The following is a 22,347-nucleotide window of genomic DNA, read 5'->3' on the forward strand; positions in this document are numbered from 1 at the left end:
TGAAGGGAAAACTCAGCTCCCTCACTAGGCGCACAAGGCGCCTGGAAGCTCCTCTGGCACGAAAAGTTTCCTCGCAGAACTCCGTTCCTCCTCATCACCTGGGTTACAGCCAGCACTGCTACACCAATACCTTCAGCAACACCGCAAACAGAGAACAGAGAAAGAGGACTTCCTCAGCAAAAGGGCATGGCCATGCCCTTTTGCTGAGGAAGTCCTCTTTCTCTGTTCTACTGCTCTGTGCCCACAGCATTTATTCTCAACCGTCTTCTCCACCACCAGCTCCCCCCGAGCTCCAGGCCTATCTCTCCACGTGTCTCCCACATCCCAAACCCTGGAAAATGACTCAAGCGCAGGGCCCTTGCGAAGGCTTGGCCTCGGCCTCAGCCAGCTGCTGCCTCCTTCCCACGCCACCGGAGCCGGCAGTGGAAACGCTGACGGCGTGGAGGCAAAGATGGCTTTCCTGCCGCCCTGCCAGCATCTCCAGGCCGGAGCAGCCCTGGCAGGAGGCCCTGTGGAGGGACAGGAAGCACCAGCGAGAGCTGGCAGGGGCTGGGGCCGGCCTGCCACAACATCCCTGCGGACACTCCCGTTGCGTGAGAGGCATTAAATTAACACCTCGGGACCAGCTTTCACGTCCTGCGGGCTCCGCAGGGAAGGATCCACTCACAGGGGAATGGCTACAAAGAAATCCAGTCCCAGAGGGTGCACAGTAAAGTTTCTTGCCCCTCTAAAGCCCCTTTGGTGGTGCAGCAGCTTGAAGCTCAACCCCGTGGATAAAAGGTGTTGATGCACCGGAGTTTCCTCGTGGGCACTGAAAGGGAAAGGGGCAGGGAAGGTGTCCAAAAGCCTCAGTGTTTATCTGTCCCAAAGAAATCTGCACAATTCTCTGCGAAAACCTTTTCCCCTTGTTGCCAAACATTCTCTTCCCTTGTGCTTCACCATAGTTTTACTCCTCCATTTCCTCTAGGTGGATTAGAAACGCACCTAATTAGAAATTTAACAGTTTTTAGGCTGACAGAGAGTAGGTCTGGATGGGATATTAGAGAGAAATCCTTCCCTGTGAGGGAGGGGAGGCCCTGGCACAGGTTGCCCAGAGAAGCTGTGGCTGCCCCATCCCTGGGAGTGTCCAGGGCCAGGTTGGAGGGGCTTGGGAGCAACCTGGGACAGGGGAAGGTGTCCCTGCCCCTGGCAGGGGGTGGAATGGGATGAACTTTAAGGTCCCATTGACCCAAGTTATTCTGGATTCTATGAAAAATATACCCTGGCCAGTCTGTGTAATGTGACAAAAATAAAGTTGTTATGTACACTAGTCCATGAACCACTATAGAGTTAAATTCCTAGCTCTGAGATTCTATTCATTCCTCTGACATTATGGCCACTTTCCCTATAGCACCTGAAGCTGGGTGAAGGTCAGGTTAAGGCATCAGCACATGCTCGAACCCATCAGCACAGCCGAATTTTTAAGTGCTTTCTGCGGTGCTTACCTTGCTCCAATAACGCTGGGGTTGAGTTGCTGAGGCTGTGACCCCTTGTTCAGTTCCAGGCAGCCCAACCACGTGCAGGGATGTGTCTGACATCAGTGGAAACCCCAGCCAGGTGCTCTCACTGCTGGTGAACTCCCAGCTTGAATCCCACAAATGATGACTTTGGGTGTGATTCTCTCAGTCTCTGGTGGGCAAAGAGCTCCCTGGGCCATAATTCTGTGTTAGGAAGGGTCTGGCCAAAGGAACAAACAAACAAGAAGTCAAAAGCAGAGCAGATTTTAAGGGCTTAAGGCATGGCCTGCAGGATTTCCTCAGAGCTCCACACAGAGAGTCAATCCTTCCATAAAAATCTGACTTTCAAACTGCAGGCAAAAGTCCCGGAGTGTCTTAGAAACCCCAAGTCTCATTTTCAAGTGTCATCAGTCTCGCCTGTGCACAGGCTACAGGACCCACACTCCCTCACTGCTCCCTCAGTGGGGTTGGACACGCTGCCCACACAGCATCTCCCAGCCAGGAAGGGGAATCTATTGATGAACACAATTTTTGTCAGCCCCTACCCCTGCCCAGCCACATGTCCACAAACCACCAGCAACGCTCAGCAAAAACAATGAGAGAATCGTGGAACTGCAGTTGGGAAAGTTCTGGCACAGGAGGGAAACGTGGGCTCATCTATTTATAAGTGCAGTCTGGAGCAGTTTCACTGATCACCCTATAAATAGTGCCTTGCATGAAACCCAAAGCAGTGGATCTGCTATTTCATACCTTCCTGCTCCTTGTTCTGGAGCAGCAGTCCTCTGCACAACGTCCTTTCCCCTCTACTTCTGTGGCAATTTTAAAAGCTTTTTGAAGCTTATTTCTTGATTCCTGAATTCCAGGTCCAAACATCTCGTTTACACGAGGGGAAAAGGGCCAGGAGCACTATTTAGCCTTCTGCAGAAAGGATGTGAAGGGAAATCTTCCCCCTGCCAGGCTGTACCTACAACATTTACTTCAACACCTCCCCTGCTTCCTTGCAAACCCACTTGTAAAGGTACCAAACCCTGGAGGGAAGATTGGTGCCTCATTAGCAACACCAGCTAAGGTAGGAGGAAGGTTTAAAAGCCTGCTAATATTCTGATAATAACAGTTTATCCATGCCCAGAGGATCCCAGCCATCTGTCAGATATTCCATCACGAAGCAGAATGGGTGGATGGCTGAGGGGGAACGTTGAACTGCGGAATTAAATCTTAATTGTGGGATAGTTTCCTGGGCTCTTACTCTCAACTTTTATCTTTATTATAACTAGCCAGAGGTCACAATGGTTTAATTCCTGTCTTCCAGGGTGGATGTTATTCCCAAAGCCTAGAACAAGTTAGAGGGCTATTGTTTCATCCACTCTCCCTCCAGGAGCAAAAACAAAGTCAGAAAAAACCAGAGCAAAACTTACACAGCAGGTGAAGCTCCTCGCATCCTTCCTCTCCAGGAATCCTGTCTCCTGAAGCTTTATTTCCAGTTAACTGAGTAGTAGTGACCTCCTCCTCAGAGGTTATGACCTTTTATCCAGGTTATTTTCATGAGGAAAAGTGCAACTTTCACAGAGCCAAACAAGCTGATCTTTCCCCACCCAGCACACCCATTCTTCCTCACCTGGAAATCCACCTCTGCTCTGGCCCTGAGGGAGCAGCAGTTCCAAACCCACTCGGGATCCTCTGAGGCAAAACTGAGGTTGGGATGTCATGAAGAAACATCCAGGGGTTTCTGAACGTGCTGGCAATCCAGTTTCATACAAAAGGCTGGAATCTGGGAGTAAAAAAAACACCAAAATGACTATCAGGGAAGTGATAGCTGATGGGAAGAGACTCTGTACAGTCAAAGGTTGCTTGTTGTCCCTATCCCCAAGTACTTTTGGGGCCTTTGTGCTGTCTGTAGAAAATAAAACAAACAAAAGGGATAGCATAGGGATTTTCTCAGCCAGGAGATGAACATTTTTAATCACCTGACAGACCAGAATTTGATTTCCCCCCCTGCATTCACATTCCAGGCTCCTTTACACCTCAACACTTTCATTGTCTTCAGGAAATGGAAGCCTAGAACGGGAAAACTGCCTTTAACACAGGACAAAAAGAGTCTGATGCTGGAATTTCAAGATGAAATGGTAAAGATTTGTGATTGCAACTTTCCTCTTGAGTGCCTGGAGCTCACTGGGAAATGTCTACAGTTATTCAAAATCCCTACTGAAGTCACAGCGTTTGGATCTTCCTTGGGAGACTCGAGGATGCAGGAATTTGGTACAGTGTTGAACAAAACCAAAGCCATGGGTCACATTAACCACGTTTTGTGGTACAAGGATCTGAAACTCACAGGAGAATGTCCCAGAGTTTGTAGAGAAAATAAAGGGGGGATTTCTGGAAAAGCACAGCCCACATAATTGTGGTCCCTCCCCAACCTTACAAACACAGCTCCCCACTCCAGAAACAAACAGGAGCTGTGTTTACACGGGAGGAAGTCGTAGCTTGTCAGGATACAGTTGTATAAATAATTTCAAAAATGCCCCAGTACATACTGCATGTCCTTTCAGAAAGGAAAATAAGAGAATGGAAAATTCTGTTTTCCCACCGTGGGCAGAAAGTCATTCAAGTGTCTGTGACACACAGGCCAACGCCTGCTGGAAGTTTCCTTCCTTGAGCCTTGGATCAGCTCCACGGTGAAAACAGAGAAAGTCATCCACATCCTTCCAATTAAGGTGGAAGAATTCAGGGTGCACTTTCCACTTGGAATGCAAGTTCTGTGTTTATAGTGCACAACAGGAAAGGAGAACAAGGGTTAAATGTAATTACAAAGGAATATGGCAGGAAAATGCAGATTGTTTTCTGTGACTCTTTCTTTCATTTTAGTGTGATTCCCAAGAGCCAGAATAAGGCACGTTAATGAAGCATTAAGGGGAAAAAATGCACTTAAAAAAAAATAACCTTGCTCCCTGATGGATCAGAAGCCCAGACATGCTCTGTTATCGTGGTCCTTCAGATCATGAACCAACTCACCCCCCTACACTTGATGTGTGTTCCCAGGGAAGCTGGAATAGTATCCGTGGTACCTCTGACTCTGGGACAGCTGAGATAACCCAGACTCATTGTTTAACCACGTTTAATTCATGGCTTGGAGCTCTCATGGTTGCTGTCCAAGGGTGGTGATGGCAATAATTCCTTTATTGCTCTTTGGGCTCCCAGGAGTCTCCTGGTCTGTTCTCCCACGGAGTTCTGGTCTCATCTCACCCATTTTCCTCCCATTTTCCCCACTTCCACACTGGCTGCTGTTTACTGACCCAGACCCAGGAAGCCAGCCCGGAGCGTCCTCTCCTCAGAACAGCAGAGCCTGAAGGGGCTGAGATGGGGAACAGGTCCAGATTCAGATCCATGCCTAAAGAATGGCCGTTTTTCCTGAATTCCCTGCTCCAGATGAATCCACAGGGTGTTCCCATGGAGCTGGGAGCACCCAGGGACAGCAGCTTGGAGGGTGCCAAGGACTGGGCTGCAGCTGTGCAAGGGAAGGGTCACTCCATCAGCCCTGGGAATCACAGCCAGGCTGATTTCTGCCTTAGGACAGACTGGAATGCTGTATCCCTAGAAGCCCAACTACCATAAAGATCACAGAAATGTATTTCATCACTGTATTCCCCTTATAGATTTAAGTAGAAAAAGTGATGTGAAATTGTACGAGTTCAGAAATCTTCATAACTGACTTTGACACTGTGACAAGGGAAGAATCTGGGTCAAGTCCCTCTCCTGCCCCCTTTGTTTTCCAGGAGAAAAGGACGGCATTTCTTCTCTGTTACCGTGATTGCTGCACCTGCTTCTGAGGGCTACTCTCCAGACACAGAAAGAAGTTTAATACAGGGAAAGGATCAGACTGAAGCATAAAACTAGTTTAGCTCCAGCTCGTCATTTATCAAATCAAGGCATTCATTCCAATTTCCCAAGCAAAGGTCAAGCCAGTTCTGCGTGTGCTGAAGACAGAACACACTTCAGGCTCAACTCCACCAGCAAAGCACCAGATTCACCCGCTGAAGGTGATGGCAGAGGAATTCCCCACAGATAAAGTGCAAGTTTTTTCACCCATGTGAGTGATTAACTGTCAGGACCACTCCTTTTGGGATGCACTGAGAGGTCGTGAATTCTAGCAAATACCAGAATAGAAAGTATTTCTGAAGGTGATCCCGTGGCTTCAGGAGGAGCTTGAAGATAGATGAAGGCATTTCTCCCTGAGCCTTGATGACCTGTGCCATGGAAATACTAAATAATCATAGAGGTTTCTTCTAGTCTTAAAAAACAATATACAGACGCTTCAGTCACTTCACCTTCAACACTTGTTGGTAGGTTAATGCAAATGAAGCAGAACACTGAATTCTATGGCATTTATTATTCCTAAATCCTTAGCAAAAACCCCTCGGAGATCTTGGGCAGGAGGAACTGGGCAAAGGATCCAAAGATTCACTAGGGGCAAAAGGGGAAATGTGCAAACCCAACTCTGATCTCCCTGAACTCCTCTCTCCAGGAAACTGCAGCTCCAGACTGGGGAAGCAAAGACAGAGATGTGCAATTCCATGTGAAACCAGGCTAAAAATCCCTGTAAAGCAGTCCAGGGCTGTTGCTGCTCTCACCCCCTGTGTTTCAGCGGAGCTGAACTAAGAGCTGAAGGAAGGAAGCTGGAGAAGTCCACGTACCCCTGGATGGCTTTCCAGCTCCTTCCAAGCGTGGACACAAAGGTCTCTTCTCATCCCTCAGTCCAGGCGACGTCATAGGTGCCTCTTCAACTCCCAGCTGGAAGTCTGTGATAAGGAAAAGCAGGAAACGATCCTACAAATAAACAAAGACGTGTTCCAGGTGGATCCACACCCTCCTAAAAATGGAGACTTTCCATTATGGAACGCACTCAGTAATAATCCATATCTGCTTCTCGCAGTGAAGGCAAATTCAATGTATTTTTTAAAGTTCATCAGGGCTTCCAATCAGCCCTTTGCTACAGTGCAGGGAAGCCAAGGACAACCCCAGTTCCCATTCCAGGGCTGCTGTCTGGAAACATCTTACTCTCCACTAACTAAGCTACAACAAGGGAATCCCAACATACTTGATTTGTGCACCCAGTGACAACAGGTGAAACCCCTGCACTTCAGAACCTCTGGGGCCCACCACGAGCTCCCAGCTTTGCAGGCAACTCACATTTTCTCGGTGTCTGAAACAGGGCCAAAAGGGCTGTTTGTTTGCTATTTGCCATCAGACCTCAGAAACAACTATTTTTTAATGTAAAAATTATTTAAAAAACAAGTAAAAGTCTCCCTTTCTTCCTTCCTTACACATATATTTACATTTTCTCAGGGATTTTAAGACATTTGACCTTTTTTTCTGAAATCCCTGCTCCAGGAGTCAAGGGATAAATCAGAAGAATAAGAATGTTTTAGAGCTCAGATCTCTTGACAGGCTGTGCTGTTCTGCCCAGCGAAGAAAAAATAAAGTTTGTTTTCTTTTTTAGCTGTTGAAAAACACTTTAAAACGCATCCAAGACCTCTGAAAGGCAAACACAGAAATTCACCTGCCTTTCTTTTTTGCAGCAGCAGTCTCACAGGACTCAAATCCACCTCCTCTCCAGGAGGATGGAATTTGGGGATTTGAAACTGTGAGGGCTGCGATGGTGCCCATGAACCTTCTGGGTCGTGGTCAGAGCACAGCAGGGTGGAGACTCCTGCCCAGCCAGCCCTGGGGTTGTATCTGCCTCCCTCCCTGCCTCCCTCCCTGCTTCCCTCCCTGCTTCCCTCCCTGCTTCCACGCTCAGGGCTTTCCAGCAGGCATCGATAGCATTTTCAGATGTGGCTTTTACATAAGCAGGACATTTTGTGCAAACCTGGTTAACTCCGTGCCCTCAAAATATCCTGTGCTTTCCAGCATATAAATCCAGCCCCTGACACGGAGAGAATGCTTGGCAGATCCGGCAGGAAGCACAGCCAAGAGAGATGTCAAAGGTATTTGCGAGGTTTCCAGCCGGCCAAGGATGTTAACACCTTGCCTGAACTTAAAAGGATGAGGATTTTTGTGGCATGAAAATGATTTTAAGGTAATTTTTTTTTTATGTGTTCTGCAAAATGTTTGTGTGCTCTGAATGCACTGTCATGGGGAGAACCCTGCAAGAGCTGCAAATACTCACTCCCAGTCCCAGCAGGACGTGGGAGCCTCAGCCAGCTTCTTGGACAGAGTCTCTATCACATGTGCACCGAGATGGAATTATCTGGAAACCAGAGGAGCTGAAAGGGAGAGAGGTGCTCCCAGGTGACAGCCTGCCATGTCTCAGCACGGTTTTGCTGTGTATCTCCTCAGAAAACTGTCACTGTGATAAAAACCAAAAGAGAGTCTGCCTTTCCAGTGCCTTGAACTGTGAGCAGAACGGGAGTGGCAGGGATCCCAGAGGGCTGCTTCTCCCAGGGCACACCCAGACCTGTGTTTGATCCTTCCTCTGACAGCCCTTCAGCCACAGCCCTCCCTTCCTTCTCTGTGCACCCCTTCAGCTATCCCAACCCTAAAGGTTTAGGCAGAAATCCAGCCCAAAGGGTGACTCCCTGAAGCAGGACAGTGGGATTGTCACAGTGCTGGCAGCCCCCACATTTTCACCGGTGTTACTTTGGAGCGGTTCTGCACCGGCCAAGGGGCTCAGCAGAACACCCACCTGGTTTCTGCAGAAACCAGCACACCTTTTCCTCTAAGTCCAGCAGAGATCTCTTACAATCCCAAGCAGCTTTGGCTGGATTTTGCAGGCAAACCCCCCTGCTAGTCCCGGGTGCAGCGAGGGAGCCGCGTTGGCTGCAGGAGCTGGAGGAGGGAGCTGTGCCAGGAGATAGCAGAGGCCATGGAGCTGGCCCCAGCCCCCTGGACTGCTTCCCACTCCTCAGAGCCAACAGGTCTCCACCCAGGACACAGCCGGGGCCTTCCCACCCTTCCCAGAACGCCAGCAGGCTCTGGGTTTCTGCTGAGCCCCAGACAAGATCCCTGTCTCGTCTGTGCCACTGCTCAGAGCCCGCAGGCCAGCACTCCCTCCACAGCTTTTCCAGTGCTTTCCCAAACTGTTTCACTGCTCCAGGCATATTTCAAGGCATCACATTTGGCAGAAAAGTGAGAATTCCTTCTCTTCCCCCAGCCTTTCCTATTCTGCCCCCTGTTCCTGTGTCACCTCATGCTGCAGGAGAACTTCCCTGTCCCCATGGGCAAGCATCTGCCTGCAGAACAGGATCAGCTTCCTCTCAGCAGCCAATTCCCACAGGGAAGGCTGGAAATGGCACCAAACAGGCACAGAGCCAAAAGCACCTTCTAGAATCATCCAGCCCCTGTCAACCTTGGAATTCCAGGGGACCTCTGGGTCCCCTCGGATGATCCCTGCTCCAGCTTTCCCGGTGCTGCCCACGCTGCCAGGCCAGGTCAGTGTCACAGACAGGAGCCAACACACCTGACTGAGCTGCCACCAGGGCAGGGCCGGCTTTTCTGCTCCTTTCTGCAGCTCCACACGCACGTGGGGACCTGACTCGACAAGGAACAGCACTGGAGAGGTGCTCAAGCACAGCAGAGGTAGAAGTGCCAGAACTGAAGGAACAGAGACTCCCTAACTAGGAATAATTGCCTGAATTCCTCTCTTACATGGGCCACATCCCTCATTTCCTTCACCAGCAATAAATTCTGGGTAAACTGGATTACATCTTGGTTTAGGTTGGTCTCCCTCAGAGACCTGGGGGTTCCAAGGGGAGAAGAATTCATTACTCACTCATTCTGCAGCCTCTTACACTGCTGCAGTGATTCCTTACCCTCCCCACTGAACACACAAAACCCCTCAGAACAAATGAAAAATACCAAACTGCTCCTCTGAGTGATGTAGGTTTTCAGCCCTCTCCCCCCTCAGGGGTTGTGCAATCTCAGTGCAGCCCTCCCTGTGTTATGAACTATTACACACTACTTTTCCCAGCGGGCCCCAGCCTTCTGTCTGCCTCCAGGAAAAATGATCCCTAAAAGCAACAAGAAGATACTGTGTTTTCTCCCCATCTTTCCTTTCTGCTCCTAACTCTGCATTTCTCACCTCTGTGCTGGTGTTTGGGTTGGTTTGTGTTCCCTGGTGCTCACAACTAACCCCCAGTGCTTCCTGACCCTCACCATCCATCCTCAGCCCTTGGCTTCCAATCTCTCCCTGTTTGTCTGGTCCATGAAACCTGCCTCAGTCGTGCTGATCTACTAAATTCCACTCCACCAGACCTCACCCTGCACTGACACAGCCCCAAAACTCCTTTCCTCCTTCCTTCCATCCCAGCTAAGCTCACTCTGCCCTCTCTTTCTCCCTCCCACACCGGGGAGCAGTGGGAGGGCAGGAAACGGTGCTTCCCTGCACTTTATACCTCCCAGATTTTGTCCCTGGAGCAGGGACAGGAGGAAGGATTTCCGTGCCAGAACATGCTCCGTGCCCACAGATGAACTCTAACAAGCCTCTCCCGGGTAGGTGGTGGCGTTACTGAGGTTTGACAGTGCCTAAATTTGGGATACTTTCACAGAATGACAAGTCACACATCTGTGGTAACTGCCTTCCTAAACGGCAAGTCAGTAAAGTTTAACCAATTTATAAAAAAATCATATAATATGGGACACACTCGGTCGTGAGGAAGAGCTGAAGTGCTTTTGTTCAAAGTTAAGCCAGGTTCAACCTGAGTCTGACATCGAGGGCAGGATGAAGAGTTCAAATCTGACACTCAGAGGCTGCTGGAAAAGGGGAGTTGAGAGTCTCAGACACTGTTTCTGTCTCAGCTCTTGGCACAGCTACCTGAACTTTCCAGAATATGTGTTCCCAGCAACTGAACCTTTTGGGAGATGTTGGTGCCTCGAGACAATCTCTGCACGTGGCTTTTCCTCAGAGTGGTTTTGAGATGCTCTACTGGTTAGCTTTTGGTGAAAACCCAAACCTGTTCCCACCCTTCTGATCTCTGCTCTGCTGCAGCCATTCCCACGCAGCCATCACCTCCAGAACACCACAGGCAATTGATCCCATCACATGCTCCCCTCTCCTGCAGCTCTGTTCAGGAAATGCTTGGCCACATCCAGCTCTTCTGGGTATCTTTACCCTGCTCAAAGCCAGGCCCTGTGGCTCTCATCCCACACTGCTCCTTTGCCCACCTCCAGTGGTGCTAGAAAGGACTTTCCTTAACCAAAACCAGTTGTCCTGCCCTCCCTTTTCTGGAGGGAACCAATGTACATGGCTTGCTATGCCTGAAAGTCCATCTCTGACATTTGCTAGCATGGAACATTTATTTACCATCTCCTGAGATGCACAGCTCAGATGTGCAAACAAGGAACGCTTCTGAGCAAACTAATCACCCTGCAATTAATGCCCAAGCATTGTCTAATGGAGGAGGCTGAGTTATTCTAACAGCCACAAGAGAAAGAAATGAGTGTGAATGATATTTAACCCATCTGCAGCCTGCTGAGCAAAAAAAACCCCTATGGCTGTGTAAGAAACAGCAGAGTCGGTGAAAAATGGCCTAGGAATTGAAAGCAGGCCTTGGGATCCTAAATAAAAGGTGGAACAGAGGGGGCTCACCCAATGTGAATGTTCTCTGTGGATATGGGTCTATCTGTGAGTGCCCAGAACCCAACACTCTGGGATCCTCCACCTTCCACTTCAGCTCAGGCCCCATAAATCACACAGTCAGTCACGCACCAGACACTGAGGAAACGGGGGAGAGATCTCCACAACCGGTGTTCTCCGTCCTTTTCCTGACTGTTTGGAGCCTCCCAAATCCCTCCTCGTCCCTCCAAAGTAATTGCAGTAAGATGTCCTGTCATCACATGGAAATGTGCCTGTTCAGTGTCTGCGGGGTTTGTGCTCCGAGTTCCAGAGGAGGCTCTGCAGCATTCGCAGGGATGAAGTGACCCCTCCCTCATCCCAACCAGCAGCACTGGTCCACGGGCTGTGAGGGTTATGGATGTTGGGGTGGATATCCAGCTCCTCTGAGACCAGCAAAGGCCTAGCCAAGTGCTGAAAATTAATTTGCTCCAAGTTAGCAGCAAGCCCTAGTAATCAATTAATCATCTCAGTTCCATAAAGTTTAGCCAACCTTAACATTCCCACTCCCTGCATGGCAATCTGTTCTCTCTGCTCACTGCTATTCTACATATCATATATATTCTGATATTGTTCAGAGATTCAGCACAGACCTGACTCATACAACGGCCAGGCCAGATCCTTCAGGGTGGCACCAGAGGCTGGACCACCAGGACGCTGCACACACACGTTTTCCTACACTCCAAGGGATAAGGGGTGCATGGAAATAGGGAACAGGGCAAGGCAGCAAGGCTGGCAGTGCTCACACCTCTGAGGAGAAGGGTCCCACGGAAATTCAAAGTGAAGAGATTCTTTAACTGCCAGGGAAAGAGCTCAGTACACAGTCACAGGCCTTCAGGTCCCCCTTGTTCCCAGTGCCCAGATACCATCACCATTCCATAAAGGAGCTGGGAACTGGAAGAGCAGCAGCGCAGCCATTGACATGTAAATGAGATACAATCACCTCGCTGGGATCCAGGAGTATTACTTACCCCTGGTGACTCCTGAACTAGTGCAGGGCTTAACAGAGCAGGACATAAGCACTCAATTATTATGGACACGTGTTTACCCTGCAGATGTACCGGGATGGCAACCTGTGCCGTAGGAAGGATGTGGGATAATTTACGATAACAGAGTCAAGTACGTGCTGTTCCTCTGAACTCTGCCCAGTGGCCGCAGATCCTTCTCTGCTGGAAGCTCAAGGACTGTTCTGAGGGATGCTCAAGAGCCTTGAGCTCTGCTGGCATTGTGGGCAACCTCAGGAACGGGAGCAAGAGCCTCCTTGCACTGGAAAACACTCCCTGGGCAAGCAGAGATGCTCTCCCTGGTGCCCCCCAAAATAACTCCTGCTAAACTGGCCCAGCCCCTGCACGAGGCCCAGCAGTCTCAGCTCCCACTGAAGCCCACGTGAGTCACTCCCACCTGTCCCAGGTGTGGGTTTGTCCATGCTCCAACGCTCCCAGGAATCCACTGCCCTTCCCTGCACTTGGACTTGTTTCAGTGCCACTGAGAGTTCCCAATTCCCCACTGCCTGTACCTGCCCGTGCACCCAGGGGGTTCACTCCCTGTGGTTCTCCAGCCTGGCTCAGACACATCCTGGGGACACAACTGCCCCCCAGCATCACCTACTGCTGATGGAAAGACTCCCCCTGACTCTGAGAGCCATTTTCTCCAAGGTCTGGGACAGCTCCCACCCCATTTCACTGCTGTCAGTCTGTTCCACAGTTCCTAATGTTCAGCTCCAACCACAAGTGCACTCTGCCCAAACACATTCAAACCCCAGCCACATTCATCTTGGCTTTGGTTGATAAAGCTTCACATCATTCTAATCCATGGGAGGCTGCTCAGGAGATGGATCCATCCCATGTAGGCTTTTCTTTTCCCTTACCCAGGTGCCCTTTGATCTTGTGAATCTCTGTATTTAATTACGGGAGTTGAAGGAGGTTCATATCCCATCTCCTGGCACACTTTGCTCAGGCCTGTCCTTTTGCTGTTTGGGGAAGGAGAGTGCAGTTCTTGGAAGCACAGCTCTTTAATTTTAATACATTACAAGTGCTAGAGTAAGCTCACCTTCAGCTGCTCCTCATTGTCGATGCATGAATAAACAACTGGCAGGGGAAGCAGAACATTCCAAAAAGGTGCTTCTGGATGAACAGAGTCAGCAGCCATAAAGAGCCCCAGTGATTTCCTGGGGCACAAAGGCCTTGCTGGTATTGGTCTGCCACTTGCAATCAGCATAAATGCAGTACTTCCCAGTTCTCCTCGGCTGCTGAAAAACAATAATAAAAATAATACCAAACAGAATTAGGAGAAACAAACGAACCAAACCAAAAAAAGGCTACACTGCACCCCAAATTAGCAGCACAGAGCACGGAGGGGAATGGTGGCTTTGCAGTGAGCAGGACAGACAAAGAAGTGGAATACAAGAACAAAGGAAGGTGGGAAAAGCTCCGCTTACTGAATTTCTGGCTCTGCCTGCCCTGTCATATCTGTAGCCCAGAGCACTGTGGGATGCACTGACAGCAAGGTGACCACAGCAGACTGTCACCACACAGGCAGGTCAGGACTGGGATCCCTGACCTCAGTGGAATGCAATCACCCCTCGGGACCCCAGGCCAGGCTCTCACAAGCTTTGCCCCACCAGAACATCAGGGATTGGGGATTTGGCCAGAGAGGCTGGATCCTGAGCAGAGAGCTCCTCCTTTCACCCCAGCAGCTGCCCTGTGGAGCTCACTCAGGGCAGGATCCTCCGATCCAGGCACCCCCAGCCGGGCTGGAGCAAACCAGGCACACTCATCAGCGCAGCAGTGAGTGCTCTGCTCCTCTGCTAATTAGCTGAGCTAGTACCCCTTTCAGATGACTTATTTTTAGTCCTTGCCTGCAGGGAACTGAGCCTTTAAGAGGCTCTGGAATGGGTCAGCTGGAACAGGCTGTTACATTATGTATGTCCCAGCTCCTGCTCGGCAATACCCACGGGCTGGGACTCCGGCAGCAGCAGGACCACCTCCACCTGTGCCTGGGTTTTCCAGCCACCACAAAACAACACAGTCCTCACATCACCCTAACTCACCACAGCGATTCACAGCGTCCCCTGATGCACAGACCCCAAATCTGTACCTAAAATCTGGGTTCCACATCCGCTCTGCCTGGTGTGGCTCATTAAAAATGGATTGTCCTGTCAGGCTCTGACACATAAGTAGGGAAATGTATTGCTCAATACACACGGAGTGCTGGAATAAAATACCCATCACCTGCATGTCCCTGCTTCAGCAGAGTACTGGGGAACGGGGTGGTGATTAGAACAGCGGGACTGTGCTGTCCCTGTTGTTGGGTTGTGCTTTAAAGCCCTCAGGAAGGTGGAGGAAGTGAGGTCAGTGAAGTGGCTGATCATCCTGTGGCACACAGAGTCCCACAGCACGGGAACAGACCTTTGTCCACAGAACAATCCAGCTTGGACTGTTCCTCCTTGGAAGGTCACTCCGGACAGGAGAGCAGGAGCACTGGAAAGCAGCCAACCTCAGAGTTCCCACTGCAGGCATGGAGCAGTCCCAGGTGCTCGGGAGAGTTCTGCTGTGGAGCAATGAACTCCCAGACTTGTCTTTCCAGAGGCAGCACGCAGGACTGCGAGGCCCCAGCAGAGCCCTGTGCCACAGCCCTGCAGGCTTCTCCCTCCAGGAATTCTCCACGTCCAAGCACTGTTTGGATAGGCCAGCTGCTTCACTGTTATTAATAATGCCTCATTAGCCAAACCTGACCCTTACACGACTCCTTTCCGAAGCAAGGGGCTGCTGTTCCCTTTGGGGATGCATTGTCTCACACAGCGAATGCAATGCATTGGTTTGTCGGTGCCTGCTGCTTCTATCCCCGCTGTTTGCTGCAGGTGAAGTGTGGGAGGGGGAAAATCACCCCCAAACGTGCTGGCAAACCATCCCCACCCTCATCACGGCCCGTACCAACAGTGACGAGCCAGGCAGGGCTGAGGTGAACTGGCAGTGCCAGTGACAGGGACTGCAGCACGTGATGCTGTGCTGAGGATCCCCACTGCTCCAGAGGAGACAGACTGCCTATAGACGTGTTCCTTGACGCCTGGGAACAGCACACCAACCAGCACCACTCAAACAACAACAAAAATGACGGTGCCTCATGGGCTGTAACAGGATTAAACTGCTTCTCAAGCTCAATTAGCTGACTCACGATTTTGACTTGATTTTAAGTTGCTACCAAGAAAGCAGCAAAGCCCCTCGTGGGATATATGGCAAACACCTCCTCCAAGGATGGATTCTCCAGCACGGAAAGTTGCAGGCACGTGCCTGAGCTGAACACAAACCTTCACCAGAAGATCTGTTTTGTACCGATGATTTGGGCTCAGAAAAGACAATTTACCACATATGGCTCTTACACTAACCCTGCTGCCCGAGGCTCCTCTTCAGAGTAACTCAGCAGACAACAGGTCTGTGTGAACAAACCCAGGGATCTGCATTAGACCTTCATTAAACCCTTTGTCCACACCCAACTGTCCGCTCTCTCAGAACTCTTTATGAAATCCCTTGAGCTGCGGTTGCCAAACTCCAGCCTGCCCACGTCATCCCTGCGCTGCAGACTCGGGACCAATTAGTGCCACGAGCTCCTGTCACCAAGGAGATCAGCAGGCACTGTCTCACAGAGCGCTCCAACGCTCTCAGACTCTTCCTGAGATCTGGGGTTTGGCTCTGCTTCACATTTACCACACCAGCAGATCTGCAGCACGGCTAAATAAAGCTTGGCATGGCTGCCCCTAACGTTGCCACAGTTATCATGGTGCCTTGGCTCCTCCAGTTTGGGATTCCTGCAAAGCAGGAAAGCACCATCCCTGCAGAGGGAGGGCTGATGCTCACAAAAATTGCCTGGCTCCCTGCCACCCTGTGGGTGGGGGGCTCAGAGCCAGGGATCAAACACAGCTCCCAAGGCCCAGCTGAATGCCCAGAGCCCATCATTCTGTTCTAGCAAATTCTCTCCTCTATTTCTGATATGGAGAACCAAAGCTTCCAGAACAATTTGCTTCCAATGGCCTGAGAAATCCCCTCTGCCTGGAGACACAGGCCATGGTGATGCTGTCAGGATACCTTGCCTTTGCACTGTTTATATGTGAGGTTAATATAAATCACGGATATCAATCCACAGTGTATTGACCCATTTCAGTGATAGGAGCAGCAATTGCTCGATGAAAACGGTTTACAGCTCAGCAAAGCACCCCAACTATGCAAAAGGCACTGTAAAAGCATTCACTATTAATTATTTAAACAGGGTTATTTTTCTGTGATTTTGCATGGCTGGAATTATTTTGATTCTTTTAAAAATTGATTTGGATGCTCAGCAGCAGGATGAACACTGCTCACTGCCCACGTCCTACCTTGCCATTTTATGAAGGTTTTAATTGACATTTGCAGTAAATAAGGAGTTTGGGGTTTTCTCTGGATCGTTCTCTGCACAGGAATAAGCTCAGAGCAGCTGAGCCCAGTGTAAAAGTTGCACTTTCAGAGACACTGCACTGTCCAGGGGTGTTCCCTGGCAGTCTGCTCCAGGGAGGAAGGAGCAGAGAAGGAGGCTGAGGAGATCAGTGCCAGACCTGTGTGCGATGCTCACCTTCCCCACACACCTTCCCAGCTGCTTCTTGGCTTCTACACGTTCTTCTGAGTCACTAAAAACCAAACAAACTGAGATTAGTAATTTGTAATGATCCCATTGCTCTCACATCTCCTCTCAAGTACTGGCAAATAGGTTTCACACTTTTTGAGGACAAGTCAAGGGGGCTTGGAGGCGGAGGGAAGGCCACAGGCACAGCTGCCCTGAGCTGTGCTATGAGGGGGTTGTAGGCCATCCATAGAGCTCTCAGAAAATCTCTATCTTTAGTTGCTGTTAAGTTTCAATATAAGCTTGGTCAGAAGAGCCATCAGGACACCAGCACTCGCTCAGCACTGATTTCCTAGAGCAAACCTGAACACTTGAGCCATTGGGTTTGGTGTTTACTCACTTCACACCAGATACTCCCCACTTTCACCCCTGGCTCAAACCACAGCGTTTCACAGACACTCTGTGGTTGCACAAACCACTTCCCCTCCCCTGTGCAGTGACAGCAGTTGCATTCACGGAGCAGTTCTAGTAGGAACCTGTGTGGGTCACAGCCTAATCCCTGCTGATCCGTGCCAAAGAGACGCGGCGGCGGGGCGGGCGCCTTTTCCAAAGGCTGCAGTTTTGTGCTGCTCCCACTACCTACTGCCCAGGGGAAGCTGTGTTCAGCTGGGGCTCCACTCCTTTTGTTAGGCTGGAACCACTGACTCTGCAGTTCCATTAACCTGCCCCGGGTGAGGGCCACGGCCCTGAGACAATTGGAGCACAAAGTGCCGTCACAGGGCTGGACCCAACTGCTGCTGGCAGCACTTTCATTCACTTCAGCCCCACCCTCCAGCTGGGGACTGACTGGGAAAGACTTCATGGAACCTCACAAGTTCTTTGGATTTTAAAGCGTGTTGTCAGCTGAGCTGACACGAGGTTCAGGCTGGGCAGTGACAGGCTCAGGGACTGCAATTATAACTCGATTATTTGTGAGGGGTTTCAAAAATCCCCCAGCCCACCCAGAGAGATTAAACCTCACAAGTCCTGTTCCATCAGTGCTGTAGGGACAAGGACCTGGCTAATCACTGGCTGTCCTCATTCCACAGCACAAATGCAAGTCTTGGATCATGAACCACCCTCAGCTTGTCCAGACTGGGGTTTTTCCTGGACACTGTGGCATCTTCTCACACAGCTCTGCTGTCCAGGTGTGCACAGGAGGTGGAAACTCACGTTCCAAAGGGACAGACCAGCCACCCAGACACACTGAACAGCTCAGTTCCTGAAGCAATTCCATGGCTGAGCTCTGAACAACACACACACACACATCCAACTGATCCTTACCCACCACCATCTCTCTAAGGACAGAAAAAAAAAAAAAAAATCAATAAATCTATGCTCCCTGAAGCTCCTTGTGTGTTTCTATTCACAAAACACGGACACCTCATCGAGCAGCAAGAGGCAGGATGGTCTGCCCGATTTGCACCTCCTGGCTGTGCCTGTGTGGGTGGCTGTGGGTTGGGCTGGTGACCTGGCAGAATGTAACAAGTGCTTTTATCCTCCTGTTCTCGCCTTGCAGGATTGTGCAGCTCGCGGACCAGTGAGCCAGACACATTGGACAGCACGGCTCCCGAGGAAATTCCCCGTGACTGGGCTCCCAACAATGCCTCCAAATGTCACAAAAAGTCAGCAAACACTCCCGAGACTCAAGTGCCCATTCTGGGTAGCAGTACTGGGAAACCCCGGGTTTGGTATCCACTATCAAAAGCCCTAAAATGTCAGCACATTTCAAAGACATTATCATGTGTTTTGCAGTCTCAGGCTCACAAAACCTCTGACTAAAAAAAAAAAAAAAAAAAAGAGAAAGAGATAAAATAAGACCCATCTCTCCCATATTGCACTTATCTCCTAATAATAGCCCACACTCGTGTCAGGATCTGACAAAGAAGGTTTAGGAGCCTCCTGCTAAAGCTCTCTTACAGAATTCCCCCCTTGCAGCTCCCTTTGGAACAGAAATTTGCTGCCTGGGAACAACCCGCCAAGACCATTTCCAAGGCCAAGCTCAAGCAGCTCCCTGGGGATGCCCAAGGACCAAGCACCTCAGTTTGTGACCAGCTCTGCTGGGGAGGAAACCTCTGCTCCGCAGGGAGCACTTGGCATGAGGGAGGCGCAGATGATGACCGTAGGTCCCGGGCCCTGCAGGAGAAGGACCGAGGAATGAGCCCTAAAACTGAGCTTTGCAAAACTCGGCAGTAAATCAGCACAGTGCTGGGATCTGTGTGTTATATAAATATCTGATTAAATATAACACCGAGCTGCTGCCACTTCTCGTGGAAAAAAGAAATCCATCCAGAGGAAGTGTGCAAGAAAAAAATGAATTATCACAGCATGTCGTCCAGGGGGTGTTTTCTTTTTTGAGTTAAAAAAAGAAGAATACAGGAGAAAATCTGTTGGGAATGCTAGTGAAAAGCACAAGGAAAAATACTGGAGAAATATCGATAAAACTTGTCCTCCAGCCTCTTGAACAACTGCTTTCTTGGCCTAGAGGGAAGGCCCACAGTAAATTCACTGTTATCTTGTTTAGTGTACTTCAACAAGAAAAAAAAAAGCAGACTTAAACCCTAGGCAAGAGCATTCTCTTCTCCCTCAAACAGGCTGCTCTGAGGGTTTGTCTTCATTAGCTGTGGAGAGCAGTGACATATTATTTTTGCATTCCTGGGGACTGCAGCAAATTGTCCCTCTTGGCTGTCATTGTTTCCTACGGAAGCAACAATGGCTCCCATTTATCAGCAGCTGACACCCCACGGCACACACGGAATTACGTTTCACTCGGCAGCACACGAGGGGACGGGGGAAATAAACCCCGTGTATGGACAACACCCAGCAACCAGCAAAGCCAGGAAAGGAAGAGCGGAACCGCCTGGAAACACGAAGCACCTTCTCGTGAATCACAGCGGCTTCTGCTCCCAGGCAGCAGCTCTGCCAGCGTTCGTAGATTTGGAAGTCACGGTACAGGATTGCAGAGGAAGAATCAAGGGAGGCGGTGAAATTCCACCATCAGAAAAGGTTCTGATAGACCTCGAGTTTTGTGGAGACATCAAAGGATGGTGCAGCTGTTGGGGTGTCAGAGGGGGTCTGTGGTCCTCCAGCTCCTCACTGGTGTCAGCCTGTGGTTGGTGTTATTGATATTAAAATCAGAGAAAGGACCGGCCCCAGAGCCACTCCAGGCTCTTTGTGCGTCCCTCGCTGTCGGTGGGATCCGTGTGCCCCTGGTTTTATGTGCAGTGGCTAACCCCCCTCTCCCTGTATCCATCAAAAGTGTTTCCCTGCAGGACACGAGGGCTCCTCCCCAGCAGGGCAGCCAACCATCTGAGAAATGCCTGAACTTTTGTGTCCTCCCACAGGAATTCTGGGCTATGCCTTGGCTACTCCTCTGACGTCTGGTTTTGATAAGGGATTTGCAGAGCCTACTGTCTCCTAGGAATTGTGCAGGAAGAGGCTGGGTGAGGTCACTCTCTTCGCTCTGAGTGCCTGGCCGTGGTGAACAGGACCCCGCAGTGCTCCCGCAGGCTCTGTGAGCCCTGGCTGGTCTGGTGTGTGCACACACGAGACCCCGGCGCTGCCAGGGGAAACACGGCCGACACTAAGCAGGGGAACACAAGCAGCTCGGAGATGCAGCTGCGGGCTGAGTTCATTTCTGAGCTCAAGTGCTGGCACAGCTCCCCCCTCGCTCCTCAGCCTGGCTCCGAGCGGCCACAGGCCACGGAATAATGGCTGGATTGTCAGCGCGCCGGATCCACGGAGCGGGGCACGGCACCGACGCTCGCAGAGGAGCAACAAGTAAAAGCAAATGCATCTTATTTTGCCTGGTTCACAAGCAGCCTGCTCGGAGTGTGTGACTCCCCCTCCCCAGACTATTCATATCAGATTTCATCTCTGGCTCCCAGGTTGCCATGGAGACGATGCTGAGCCGCTGCCTTTGTAGGCCAGATTTGTGAGTGCATCCCAACGCTCCTGCTCGGCACAGCCACGCAGGAGCCTGCTTAGCATGATCTGTTCAAACGGACAGGCATGGCAACCAGCACACCCTGCACTGCTCAGAAACGTTTTTCACAATCAAACCCTGCATTCTGGGGCTCCTTGAAGCCCACCAGAGTCTGTTTATGTCCATTTTAGCCTATTTATGCTAAGTCACTGATCTGTGTGAGATGTACAACCACATGTACAAGCTCCTAAGAGCCAGGGCCTGGCAAGAGTTAATGCTGAGAGCTAAGCATTCCCCTTGTTCTTATCTTAGTCATTCCAGCTTTTTCACAGGCAGAGACAGTTGGGTTGGGTGAAGTCACAGCATAAACACCCTCTTTGGATACCCAAATCATGTGATTTACGATTAGGTTATTGTTTATCACACCCACAGGAAGCCTGGGTGCTACAACGCTCACGAGCACAGAGGGAGCACGTCCCAGCAGTACAAAAGAGCAGGTCCTGCAGGTGAACCCTCAGCAAACCCACAGCATCCAACAGCAAACCTTCCCGGTGCACAGACAGCAGGAGCTGCAGGATCAACCTGCTCCTGCCCCTCCTGGATGCCATCAATCACACCGGATGCACACTGTCTCACCTTTCCTGGGAGGGGCCATTAGCAGAGTCCCTGGTGCCGGACCAGTGGCTAAAGGAGGTTCCTGGAACATCTCCGGGAGACCTGCGGATGCGCCGGGAGTCACGAGTGGATCTGGAAAACACAACACGAGCACATTGCCAGGGAGCACTTGTAGGTGGCCAAGGAATCCAGAGCACAGCCTGCACCAACAGCAGGGGCAGCTGCTGCTCCTGCACTGCTCCAGGGCTGTGAGACCACCCCGTTCCCACAAGGGGAACTGGCACCAGGAGTTGGATACCTGGCTTGGCCCACCCATGTCGGAGGTTTTGTTGAGGGGCAGCACTGCCGAGGTGGCCTCGGAGCAGTGCTTTGGGCTCAGCATGAACCCAGGCTGGCAGGTTTCAGCAGAAAAGGCCTGTCGGATCGCTTGGCAGGTCTGAATACTCCTTACAGTATCTTTGTTCTTGTTTTCCCATAGATCTTTCACCTCTTCACATCACCCATCCCCCTGCAGGACAATTGAGAAACTCCACGCTCAGTGGTTCAGGACCAGTTGCCACTACACCTTTTCCAGCAGCCTTCCAGGCAATTTTCCATCCATTAGCACAGCAGGATTGCCCTCTAAACGAGCACACATCCTTTTCCCTGTTAATATTTAATGAAACCCAGACTGACCCATTACACTGAACCAATGACACATCCAGGCACAAGGGGGAACAAAACAAAATGTGAAGCACCATTTAAATTCCCGTTCTCAAATGCTCCAAAGTGACCAGGAACTCTGCATTTGCAGCTTGGGGCATGGCACGAGAGCAGTGCCAGTGGTGGAGCAGCGCTCCCAGCTGTGGGGAAAGCAGGGCTGGTTGCCGTGTTTCAAGTGGGTCAGGCTGTCTCCCTGATCCCAGGGAAATGTAGGCCACTGCACTTCCATCTGCACAGCGGCAACACAGCGGAGTTGTCAGAGCCACCAGGACACAAACCCCTCAGATAAACCTGGAATGGGGAAGCAGACCTGGAACAGGGTAAACTGGTAGCTGGCATCCCTGGGATACAACCAGCAGCACATGAATAGATGCTGA

At 50.6% G+C, this 22,347-nt stretch overlaps 1 protein-coding gene and 1 long non-coding RNA gene across 2 annotated transcripts; both read right to left on the minus strand.

Annotated features, from left to right (window-relative positions):
- Window positions 1-370: 370 nt before the first annotated feature.
- On the minus strand, window positions 371-14,692 carry LOC114064837. The gene is made up of 6 exons (XM_027898218.1): window positions 14,331-14,692; window positions 13,150-13,348; window positions 6,185-6,317; window positions 3,112-3,264; window positions 1,485-1,716; window positions 371-509 (listed from the first exon to the last, which is right to left on the minus strand). The coding sequence occupies exons 1-5, from the start codon at window positions 14,468-14,470 to the stop codon at window positions 1,706-1,708; spliced, it is 636 nt and encodes a 211-aa protein (XP_027754019.1). The 5' UTR covers window positions 14,471-14,692; the 3' UTR covers window positions 371-509; window positions 1,485-1,705.
- Window positions 14,693-16,604: 1,912 nt separating this feature from the next.
- Window positions 16,605-21,859, minus strand: LOC114064822. The gene is made up of 3 exons (XR_003572810.1): window positions 21,756-21,859; window positions 21,290-21,400; window positions 16,605-16,756 (listed from the first exon to the last, which is right to left on the minus strand). It is a non-coding gene; the product is annotated as an uncharacterized LOC114064822 (long non-coding RNA).
- Window positions 21,860-22,347: the final 488 nt, after the last annotated feature.

Source organism: Empidonax traillii, unplaced genomic scaffold (genome assembly GCF_003031625.1).
Source record: "Empidonax traillii isolate 1590-97213 ecotype Southwest subspecies unplaced genomic scaffold, ASM303162v1 scaffold584:size400879, whole genome shotgun sequence".
Taxonomy (NCBI): Eukaryota; Metazoa; Chordata; class Aves; order Passeriformes; family Tyrannidae; genus Empidonax; species Empidonax traillii.